We start from the raw sequence: 12,859 nt of genomic DNA on the forward strand, positions 1-12,859 counted from the left end.
CATTGTTTACAAGTCCACCTATTTGACCTATACTTCTCTACTGTATTCTACAACTCATTTCCATTCACACAGATATTCTGGCTAAGAATTTGACTATTTCAATTGCACATGAATAACATATTACCTGAGAATCTGTTGTGTATCTGTACTTTGACAGTTCCCTGATTATTTAAAAATTCAGTGGTCTCTGAAACAGTGTTTGTGTCTTTTTCCAAGTCTTCCAGAGAATTTTCTCTTTTAAGCTTGTTGCTTGGCATTTTTTCTTTTTGCCAGTCTTTGGATGTGTCTGAGTTGTTTTCATCATCTTGAATTAACATGGTTGTCTCTGCAGGATCCTCTATGACAGGTTTGAAAATAGTGTCATTTTCTGCTTTTTCATAGGTACCACAGGATTCACAGGGTTGAAAGCTCTTGTCTGACTGGCTCTTGTCTTCTTCCATACTCTCTTCACCACTCATAGGCTGGGCATCTTCCAGTTCTACAACTGGTTCTTTAAGTTCTTCATGAAGCAAATCCATTAGACAACGCAAAAATTCTTGTGCATCCTATGATTTTAAACACGTTTTACGATATTATTTCATTACATTTTAGAAGATTAAAGTAATATCAAGAAAAGATACATAGCTAAAACAAAAGCTACAGGTGGCTGTTAAGGAAGAATAAGGTAAATTCCTGTCTCGGGTGTAACATTCAAAAAAAATCTAATTGCCAGACCACATATTAGTTTCATACATCCATTTCTTGCATGTCACAAGTAATTGGTAAGATTCCTTGTGAAACTTGATACAAGTTTCCTCCAAAACATTCCAATTCCCAAAAAGACTATTTCAATTATAAAGGTAACTCAAGCAACTACCAACAGTGTAGTCAGACTCCAGCTTTGCTAGTAATCAAACATTTCAGTGACGATTTTTTAAAACGTTATGCAGAACCTTGCTTTGACTGGGCATGGGATTACTCTACTAACAAGTAATAGCCCATCTTTCCAATTGCATCATACAGTCAACAGGTTTTAATTCTTCTTCTCAAGCCTGGACAAGATTCCTAAAGTATCACTGTTTCCACAAGGAGCTGTCAAGTACTACTACAAGTCTAATCTGTGTTTGGAAATATCTGAAAAGCCACCAAATTTGAACAGTCCATACAACAGCTTGGTTTCTGGCAGTAGAGAATATCTAACAAATCAAGTATGTAAGAAAATAGTTCTTCTTGGCTTCTACTTTGCTTTATGTATTTTGGTTGTTCATAATACTATTTTTTTGGTGCTCAAAATTCTCATCCATCATAGCAATTACTTATTAAGCTCACAACTGCTGACTAGAAAACATTATTTTTCTTAAAAGCTACTACTATAAGATTTCAGCTTTGGGTAATGAAAAAAATCTGCCTATTTGCTGCTAATCATTTTACAGAAAATAAAGAAAAAAACATTGAGACACAGATTAACTGATAAACATTCTTCATTGAGCAATAGAATTCCTTTTTCTCCCTAAAGAACTGGCTGCCCAACTTTTTGACTCTGGGCAGTAGGAGAATGTTGGTTGTGAAAGATGTGCTTTGTTTTAACAGTTGCCATGAAACCTCCAAAACACCCAACTAAAGTGTGATCCAGACAGAACCTAAAAAGGTTCATATTAAGTGTTGGTTTGCATGGGAAAAAGACATTCTCATCAGTGTTCAAAGCTGCAAGAACCAAGATTCCATATAGCTTCTTTTCAATTATCAAAATTGTTTTTCCACTTTTCCTGAAATTCCTGTGGCTCTTAAATTCATAAGCAAGTTAAAAAACACTGAGATTATATTTAAACATTTACCTTAAAGATACATGGGCATTTGAACACTAAAAACATGTTTTCTCATCCTCCGCTGCACAAATATGAAACACATTAACTGAAACGTCAAAATTCTTTCGAATAACAGCAGATTCTTGGAAGACATTGCTACACTTTTCTAATTACAGGGTTTAATTTTTTCCTCTTGCCCAAAGCTTTTTATAAAGAATTGCAAATTGTATGAAGGATAAACTGCAGGATGCCTTTATTATGTCATCATCTGTGCCTATTTAACAAGTTATCAATTTACAGGTCCCATGATACTGCTTAGGAAAAACACAGTGGTGGGCTTTTTGTTTTGGTTTGGGTTTTTTTCCCCACAAAGATGCTAAATCGAAATTGGATAACATTATTTATTTTAAAAACCCCCACAAATTATTAGATGAAGTTAAAAAAAACAATTACATTCTTTTACATTTTTGGGTTTCATTGGGTTATTCTCAGATGTTGAAGGCTTTTCAAGAATTTGAAATAAACAAATAAAAATCTGACTTAACTGTTGATGGTTCAGATTCAGATGACACACAGCTGAAATAAACTGAAGTTTATTTTTCATTTGCTTTAAACAAATATAGAAAGCATTGTGTTTTAAGCAATAGATTTAAAAGTAAAGAGGGAACTTTACAGCTTAGGCAAATTTAAAAGACATCAAAAAGTTTTACCTGTTGAGAGTAGCCTCGAAATGTTGGATTAACAGTTTTAATTCCTTGAAATAAACCAGTAGGAACAACAGAACCAGGCCTAAAGAAAAAAAGAAGTTTTATATATAAATATACATGAAAAAGCAAAAATGGAAGTTTAATTTTCTTAATTTTATCTTTACTAAGATCATAATTTTACCTGCAATCAAACTATAACACATCTGACACCAGTAATATTAAGCGTAACCAAACATAACATTGGTAATGAATTAGTAACTGTATAACTTAAAACAAAAATAAACCTGTCAATCAACAGAAATAGAGATTGCATCAGGCCTTTTTTGTGACAGTGTCAGATGACAAACACAATGTAGTCTTGGCACTATGCACAATTACTATTTTTTTACCTTCATATTTTTATTTTGAAGTATTTTCTTAGACAGAGATAACAGATTCCACACAAGGAAATAAGACTAATTGATATAACATTTCTAGACAATGAAGGACACAGAGAGGCTAGTTAAACATAATACATGTATTTCTAATTGGAACTTAATTTTAACAGCTTAATGCCAGTTTGCATAGTTTACAATCTATTTCTTGTCAGATCATCTTTACTACTATTTACATCAATTATTTGTCCTGTATTTGATAAATACAGAAAAGAACAGGTTGTAAGTAGTGTTTACGTTCAGCAAGTTAGTCTTTTTTTCCTTAGTTTATAAGAGTAATTCTGTCATATAGAGAAAATAAAAATTAGAAACCTAGGACAGATAAACGTATCCTTTGTGACTCTAGACTTTACTTATAAAATTTTAATAACCAAAATGATACACTACCTGCTTTTGTGCCAAAGTTCTGTCATCAGCTTGAGGTAACTTTTACAAATTGCTGGTTTCTTATCTGTTCGTGCTAAGCCTCCACAGTCAAGAAAAAAATGTGTCAAAGGTGGGCTGATTAAAAACAAAATAGTATTTTTTTTTTCAGGTTATTAAAATAAAACAGGAAATAGGTATTTCATGCAAGATCATAAAGAACAAATGAGTAATACTATTACATATTTGAACAATTCCATTCCCTATATCCTTAAATGCTGCAACCAAATATTTTTCTAGTAGGACAACTTCATCAATACAGCAACGCTACACTTCAAATGTAATTCTAACATTTGCTGAAGCACCAGAAGTGTATAATGAGATTCAAATTCAAGGCAATCCCTACTAGCCATCACAGAAGTACATATGTACTGCTACAGCAATAACCACCATAATAACATCTTAAATCTTTTCTCTAGAATCTAACAGTGCCACATGATGTTTGGAGGTAAAATAATTTATACTTATGAATCTATTTAATTCATGCAGTGTTGCCAGCTCACATGCTCTCACCTCTCTCCCTTCAATCCTGCTTTTGAAGACACAACCCTTCATAGAGATTGGATCTATTTTTATCCAAGAAAGGAGATATCCCAGCATACTTGCAAAATTTCGTACTTCTCAACAGAGTAATTTCCACATGATTAGATGCCTTGTCCACTTTACTTTATAAAGAGATTTGCCTCAGTTGTCCTCTACCTCAACAAAGGATCTTGGTGAGGCCTACTTAGCCCTGTATCCTGTCATAGATTGCAGCCAAAAGCAGATGCATACAATAAGCTTATAAGTACTTCAGTGTAAATAAGTGCTGTCCCTGCCTAACTACTTCTAGTGCAAGAAACTTTGGTGTTGGATAGTGGGTTCTTCTCTTCATCTTTTGTATATTTCTCATTCATGAACTTGTCCAGGATCCCCAGAGGATGACAAGATTTAGTATTCTAGCCATTTCTAGGATGATTGAACATAGAATGTCCCACATGCATTGGTTGAAAGGACTTAATTTGGAGCTATTGATCTTAACATGTCTCTCTTTCTTTCATTAGCATTCTTATGTATTTCATTCAATTTCTTCTGTAGCACAAGAAAAACTAACCCAAAATTGTATAGCTTTTAGAAGATTTCCTTCTAATTTCCAGAATTGCATGCATTTTCACTTTGGACACTAAGGAATTAGAATAAAACAGGGAAAAAGCTGAGTAGCCCACATACTGTAATACTTCTTTTCTTCTCCTATCAGTGACACAATTGTTTGTATCATAAAAGACAGAGATATAACAAAAACACTTCTTCCATGGTAGCACAACCCTTCAAAATTGTTAAGTTCATCTTGAGAAAATGCATGTAAAAGTACATATAAAATTGCAATATTTTTTCTTACCAGTTGGAAAGAGCTTGTAAAGCTGCATTCATGTAACAAGTGTTTCCAATATTTTTTAATCCCGTTAGACCTGAAACACAAAATTAATTCAGCAAGTCTGTTAATCTAATATTCAGGCATATTAAGGAAAATACTTCCTAGAAAATATTTATTACTTAAAATACTCACATAACACTTCTGATGTCAATTATAATGCAGAGTTGTAACTAAAAGAAACATAGGACTCCTAAAGGAATACTAATCTAATGTGGAGTAATTAAGTGTTTTGATTTTGGCTAAAACACTTCAAACAAGTAGATTGTATTTCATCTTACTTTTGATGTTTTATGACAGCTGCAGATTGTAAATTAAAATATTTATCAATATTCAAGTTTTACTTGAGTTAATAACTACCTGTTCATTTGAATTGTTGCTATCCTGTGCTCCTAACCGTTAATCATATTACCAACAGCTTCTCAAGGAAGATTTCATTCTTCCATCTCAAGTTCTTGCTAGCAGTCAGAATTATAATTACAATCAATCTTTTTCTGTGTCAATTATACACATGCTGCTCAGTGTGTACTTCCCTATCTAATTTACTTTCAAGCCCAGATTGTTTACTTTCCTTGATGATATCCACATTTTGTTTTTTCCATATACATAAAAGTTAATGCTGATGTATTCTGTCAGTGATTATAGCGAATGTTTTTCACAACTTCGAATATTTGAAGAGAGGCTATTTAAACAAGTCATCATTATCATATGACCTCAATTTTAAAAATTAATCTGAAAGATTTCCTTTTCATCGCTACTAAAGTGCCAAATTAATGAAGTAATCCATTTCAAAACTGCTTCTGTATGAGAAAAAGTTAACACTTACGAGCAAAGAATCAATAAGACCTTAAAACTTAAAACATCTAGCAATCAACACCACTGGCTCTAGACAATCCACAAAGTACAGGAACTACCCAGTCATTTTTATTTGGAGCAGAAAAATAAAAGTTACTAAGAAAATCCTTTTACACCTAAAACCCACTTTGGTTAACTCAGTTGACTTTTCTAATATCTTAACTGCTAAGTTTTAGAAGGTTCTCCTATGTGTCTGAATGGAAATACACTGCTGCTTCGCACATCTGAACTTGTATTCTGCCCTTCCATTTTCCACTACAAATACAACTGTCATTCTTACTAAAATTGGAAAGAAAGAATAGTCCTGGGATTTTTAAAATTTTATTTTGGTTTTTTAACAGCAAATTTATCAGGAGGACACTCTCACTGCAGTTTTCCAACCTGCAGTGTTGCAAGTAAAGTTTTTGAGAAGACTTCTTGTAAAGAGATATTCTAATGTTTGCTTCACTGAAGGTGTTAAAAAACACAATTTTCAAGAACAAACTTAAAATGGAACCAAAGTTTCTGCTTCCAAATTTGAGAAATTAAATATTAAACAGTCACATAACTATTACTGGGAAGTTTACTGCAATTCTACTTGCATTCTCTGCTATAGAAATAGAAGATACATAAATACAGAGCTAGGAGAAACTAACTAGGAATAAAATATACAGTTCAATAATTTAAGGGCAGATGGCAAATTAGTGGGGTGGTGACATATCCAGAAAGACTGTGCCAGACACCAGAAGGGGCAAAACAGGCTTTCTGGCCAATACAGGAAGACTTAGGAGAGAAAAAATAGTAGTAGATGAGTAAAGGACAAATGAGATCCATAAATAAGAATAACTCTTATCAACACTTGTGGAAAACAAAGTGCATTAAAATGTGCATTGTCATCTCAAAAGTAATAGCTTAACAATCTGCTGGTCAGATTTTTCTGAGACAGTGGTAGTCAAATATTTTCTTTACTAATGAATGCACATGCCTTTCAAAAAATGATCAATACCACTTTGAGACTTTTAAGAAATAGTAATTATTATGTTCTCTTATGAAATGTGATATCAAGGCTTCACTGTTTGGAGTTCCATCCACTCTCATTTTCCTTTTTACAATGTTTTAATATTAAGATTGTGGTAACCTTTTATACCAGAAAGTTTAACAGTGCAGGAAATACATTACTGAAAAGGACACAACAGAAAACCAAAAACCCCATATTGGGATACCACAGTCTTAGAAAAGGGTTACCCAAATGGTAAGCATTCAGGAAAACTTAAAATCAGGAACTTTTAGGACAGGAGAAAACATTAGAGCATGTTTTGTAATGAAATACTTTTACCAGAGAACATTTCTCCAACACTATTTCTTATTTTTCTTCCAGCTTGCATGGGTGCACTACATTTATCACTGCAGACTCTGCTGCAAAGGTAATCAGAGATCGCTGCAATAAAGGTGAAACTAAAAACAAAAGGTCTTGGTTGGTGCAGTAGAAAAGAGTTCCATTTAGTAGAGAACTAGTATAGCTGGAGAACAGACTTGGAGACATATACATGCAATGAAGGGCAATAAAGTGCTGGATTTTGCTTTTATTACCTCGTGTTTTTAACTCATCTTCTTCCACTTCTATATCTAAGTCATCAAATACAGCTGCTAGTGGAATCTTCAGTGTGGGATTACTAGGTATTTTAAAATCCTTATAAGGAGAAAAAGAAAAAAGTATATTTACTTGTATTGATAATTTTTTCTCTTGATTAAGTTTATATAAGATTTCACCAACAAATCTAGGAACTGAAAATTATGTGAACACATTTTGAAATCTCACTACACCAAGTGAGAACAATAGTATTCCACAGCTACCTTGATAAGTGTTACTAGGAAAAAAACTTCTTTTCAGATTAGCAGCAACATCAGGGCACGACTTTATGATGACAGCTGAAGCAGCAGAATAAAGCAAGTTACAGTATTCCTTCCCATTGGATAACAAACAGTACATCAACAATGAAAAGCTAATACAGCAGTCATCACATAAAAGGTAGTATGTATGTTTTTGATATGCCACCAGATGGCTCACTACATTTAGCATCCACAAATTAAACTGCTGGAAGAGAAATGGTACAGAGTGAAACAAAGTATTAGACAGGCAGACATTTATGGCATGACAAGCTCTTCTTATGTGCACATCAATAAAAATTCAAAACAAAATGTATGACAGACTTTGTAAGTTATATACAGTCTGCTGTATATTGTACTCATTTCCTTGGAAAATTAAGACAGGTTAAGTATAAAAGAAGTTCAGAAGTCTGAACCTAGACTTTCTATCAAGTCACCAGAATTTCTAGACAACAGAAAAAAAAAAAGAAAAAATCCCATTGGTACTTGTCCTGGTTTTGGCTGAGACAGAGTTGATTGGCACAGTGCTATGTTTTGAATTTGTGCTGATAACACAGGGATTGCTGAGCAGTGCTCACACAGCATCGAAACCTTTTCTGCTTCTCACCCCGCTCTGCTAGGAAGTGGGCTAGCAGTACACAAGAAGCTGGGAGGGAGCATGGCCAGGACAGCTGACATCAGTTAGCCAAAGGGCTATTCAGTACCAGATAATGTCACATCCAGTAACAAACTGGGGTGAATTGGCTGAGAGAGAAGGGTCATTGCCAGTGAGCAATTGCATTGTGCAGCACTTGGTGCTGGGTTTTTTCTAATTATTTCCCTTGGGTTTTATTTCTCTCTCCTCCATTAAACTTCTTGTTACAATTATATTATTAATGTTGTTCTATTTTATTTCTTTTTAGTTAGTAAACTGTTCTTAGTCCACGAGTTTGACTTTTGTTTTCCCCACTTCTCCTTCCCATCACACTGGGCTGCAGGGTACATGGGGGTGGGTGAGTGAGCAATTGCATGGTGCTTATTTGCTGACTGGGGTTAACCCACAACAGGTACCATTACAATTGAGCTGCTGGTATTTTATGAGAAAATTATCAGATTACATCCATATTAAATACTATACTGAAGTGAAAACATTACAGGACGTTTCCTCTTTACATGTCCATCTTTCTGTCCAATCTGTGCATCACAATACCTCTTCCATAGCTCTAAGCTTCAAATAAAGCAATTTTAGAAATATCAAGTGTCAGCATTAACTGAGTTACCTGTCATCTTTATATAACTAGATTAAACAAAGAAGTAGATGCAACAAAGTAGCACCTTTTTTTTCAGATACAAGCATTATGCCAAACAATTATACTTAAGAAATTGCAACGTAACTTTCTCAAAGACAGCATTTATCTAGAAAAGATATTATCAGTGAACAGTAGTCTTTACTGGCATTGGTAATGTAACCAGGAAAAAATAACAAAACAAACCTAAAGCAAACAGCATATTTTAAATTCTCTGTATAATATCTGCTTTGATCAAGTTAGTTGTTAATACATGAGGAGTTTGGAACAGCTAAGCATTTTTATGAAGTCTGGTCTTTGATACTATAATCATATAAAATAATACAAATTTAAGTCTGTGTTATATTTTACTAATATGAGCTTCCTAGATATTGGCCTTATTTTTATCCTTTGGCATCTTTATATTCCTTGATAGCCCTAACTGTCACAGAATACTTAACAGCATTCTCCTGACTTCTAGTTTGACACACAGTTTTCCACACAATGTATTTGTCATATGTGCACCTTTGGTGTAGAGTATGTAGAATACACACATTACTACTGCCTTCTTAGTAAATTTTTGCACAGTAGTTAAATTGTATCCAGGAGTGCGTGTGTGTATACCACTCCATTGGAAAAATTTTCCCATATACATACACAAAAATCAAGACATTTTCAGTTATTCATCAAAACTGAAAACTACACATGTTTAAATCTCAGAAACCAAGGAATCCCTTTAAGTGTCTTAGATTATTAGCTGAATGAGGTTAACATATAGCATGTATTTCTCTAAAAGTACAGTGCTTCTATGGATGAATTTGTATCTTAGGCTAGTATCCATGAACATGTACTAAGGCATTAAAGGCATCCTGCCATGTCCTGAAAGTTAGCCAGTAGTTAGTGTAACGAATTTTGCAAATAACATTTTCAAGAGCTCACAGAATGGTCTATTGAACAAACTATTCCAGTCTTGTAACCTTAAATGTAAATCTGTGCTTTTTCTGTACCTTGCAGTTTATTATCTAATTGTTTATAATCTATTATAATCTATAATAATGAAGAATGCAGTACACAGAACAAGGAAGTTGGGCACTGTCTTTTTAAAGATTTTTTTTAATAGAAATTAATGGGAAATTCAGCCACAGAAAAGGAGGAAAACCCAGTCTCTTAAAAGAGAAGACATGTTTACTGCAAAGTTACGTCCTCCTTTGTTTCCTTGGGTTAATAAATACCTGCACACTATTTTCTTGCACTTGCTGAGACAGTCTTGCATTTGGTAGTGAAGAATGAGATCCTAATTTTCTATCCAGGAATACTTCCTTACTACAGGCATAACACCAAACACGGAGTGTAGTAAGGTTGACAGTTAGACAGTGTTTTGTTTCCTAAAACAGAACAAAACCAGAACTGTGATTCAGAAGTTTAGAATAATCAAATACTGCTACATGCAAACAGCAAGTATTTAAATTCTACATCTTTCAACAACAAAACAAACATGTTAGTTAGAATATCAATTGAGCAACTCAATTACCGAAATTTTAGCACAAACCATCCAATGCTTGTCTTTAGTATAAGTCACTTAGATTAGCAATAAGGTACAATCAGAATCTAGACATCTTACATGCTTCTATGTAATTAGAAAAATAAAGACGAAAGCCTGTTGTCAGAAGTGTTCCAATTCACAACAAACTAGTTTTTGTGTGCTGTTGGCAATAAAGGCAACTGCCTCCTCTACAGTAAGAGCATTGTTTATTTCTACTAGTTTGCTGTAGGAAATTCAAGCTGTTTAACAATCAGGAAAATAAGGCAAGATTTTTAGGTCAGTTACAGTAAGGGGTGTTTAGATCAAAATAAACACTCTAGACTCAAATTAGTTCTTTTGTTGACAGCTTCACACCATGAAGGAATATAAAAATTTGACAGATTAAGACTATTTTTACTGTTCTAGTCTTCATTCTTTTTTATAACCTCTTTGCTTACTGTAAAACTGTCTACACAGTTGCTAACATTCTCCAAATACTTCCACCAATCCTTCCTGTATTTCTTCCTCATATAGGAGCACCAGCCACACTTATAAACAACAAGGGATTTGCTGGAAATTAGGAAAATACTACAACTGCTGCAGGATACCCAAGTTCCTCCTCTCCTCACTTCCTAAGGCCTCACACAAAACCAGTATTTTTAATATAAATTGTGGGCTACAATTTCATTAAGTCTTCCCCTGCTAAAAAAATATCACAAACATCAGATTACATAAATATCTCAGACAATTCTGATCACGAGAATATGCTTGGTTCTGCAGATTCAGCTGCATAAATAATTACAAGACTCCAGAGTAACAGCTTATTAAATTTCTTTAAGTGAAGATAATGAAAATTATTATTTGCAGTATGGGAAGCCGCGCTGGTGGAAACTGGAGTAAGCAGGAAAAAAACTGATTCATGTTAACCTCGCTTCACTCATTTTAGTGAGCTCATTCAGAGTTTTACTGAAAAAAAGAAAACAGGAGAGAGTTTACTTTCCACAGATTAAGTAACAAGAAAAATTAAGACAAGGATGTCACTGACAGCCAGCTAATTACCTATTACCTTTCATTCACCTGGCAAGTACATAACATGGCTAAACCGGCATGTAAATCAGGAATAAACTACCACAGAAAGCCAAGAGGTATAAAATTGCAGGCAAGAAATTCGGTGAACATCTGTTCCCCAATTGCACTAGAAGTAGCTCATTGTAAAAGTTTTAGAACAGATTCAGCTTAACTAGATAGCCAAAAACCCCACATATTTATATAGATTTATATTAATGCACTGTTGATTTGTATAAATATGCACTCCCCTCAAGGCCCTGCTTTAAAGAAGAAAAAAAAATCAGGAATGGTGGTAAAAGGCAGTCATAAAATGTAGTTCCTGTAAAACCCTTGTGTATATACTACTTGTTCATTTTAATATTCATCAGAGGTTTTTTTATTCTTTTTAGGGACCAAGTCACCCAGCATAGAACTTTAGAAGTATTTTGACAGACAAACTGTAAATTGGTGGCAAAAATTTCATTTAATTGGAAAGTCAGTAATTCTGAAATGACATGGTAATAAAACTGCCATCCCTCTGCCCCTAGTGCATTTGTTAAGGGAGAATGATATACCTCATTTGCTTCATTTTGGCAAGTGTTCTGCTCGCACATGTGTACACACAGAACAGACAGCGACTTTAAGACCCAGATGCACTTAAGCTATCCAACACTGACAGAACTTGGCATGCTGGGAACATAGTACACACACTCCACCACTCCTACCAAGATGGATCCGAAATCAGGGCATAAAAGGAAAGGATGCTCAGCTCAGTCTACAAGTACTTGGATCTGTAGTCACTGAATCAGGAAGCATAATGCAGAAAACAAAGCATCTGCTTCTGGTAAGTTATACTTTCTATCTTACACTTGTTTATTATATTCATTAATCCAATTTTCCTCCTCTTATCCCTCAGGTAGCCAGAACCCTAACAAGTTAGACAGAAGTACTAAGAGATCTTTTGTCCATGCAACTTGAAAACCATCAGTAATTACTGTTCTTTTTTTAATTTTAGCCATGTTCTTTTAAAGGAGCATAATAATGTCAGAATTACATAAACAATTACATAGTTGCACAAAGACTCATACTCCTAAATCACTAAGAGTTTCTTCTACAGATGAAAAAGTAACCATAGCAAATCAAACAATCAGTTATATGAACATTGTTATTAGCTTCACTAAAGTGAGTAAAAAAAGTTCTCCACTGTTTCAAATAACTGTATTATTAGCAAATACACATACCTGGGAATGGGTAGTACTGTGATCAACATGAGATTCACCACAGCCAACATACGTACACCTGTTCTGTTGAGCAAGATATGAAGAAGTACACAGATTTTAAAAGTTGTATCAAACAGGTTTACAGAATAGGAACATACTACCTTTAAAATTCTCTCAAATCTCAAACTTGCAGAGTCCTATACAAACCAAGAAACATGCACATTAAGTGTTAAAACAAATACCACCTAAAGCAAATAAGGATGTTGCAAGATTTAACTCAACTCCTCTCATAGGTGAGCAATGTTAGACATTTAATGTGTTTGGA

At 34.0% G+C, this 12,859-nt stretch overlaps 1 protein-coding gene across 6 annotated transcripts in view; it reads right to left on the minus strand.

Moving 5' to 3' along the window:
- The window catches only part of USP33 (ubiquitin specific peptidase 33), a 46,203-nt gene that overhangs the window by 24,895 nt on the left and 8,449 nt on the right, over positions 1-12,859 (minus strand). For 5 of the 6 annotated variants that reach the window (XM_062003355.1, XM_062003359.1, XM_062003356.1 and 2 more), the window contains exons 4-10: positions 12,556-12,618; positions 9,978-10,130; positions 7,184-7,283; positions 4,727-4,796; positions 3,313-3,426; positions 2,495-2,573; positions 125-545 (exon numbers count right to left, since the gene is read on the minus strand). In XM_062003355.1, the coding sequence (XP_061859339.1) occupies positions 125-545; positions 2,495-2,573; positions 3,313-3,426; positions 4,727-4,796; positions 7,184-7,283; positions 9,978-10,130; positions 12,556-12,618 (1,000 nt within the window). The remainder of the gene's footprint in view (positions 1-124; positions 546-2,494; positions 2,574-3,312; positions 3,427-4,726; positions 4,797-7,183; positions 7,284-9,977; positions 10,131-12,555; positions 12,619-12,859) is intronic. The other variant, XM_062003360.1, reaches the window with a different exon arrangement.

The sequence above is a fragment of the Colius striatus genome, chromosome 10 (assembly GCF_028858725.1).
Source record: "Colius striatus isolate bColStr4 chromosome 10, bColStr4.1.hap1, whole genome shotgun sequence".
Lineage (NCBI taxonomy): Eukaryota > Metazoa > Chordata > Aves > Coliiformes > Coliidae > Colius > Colius striatus.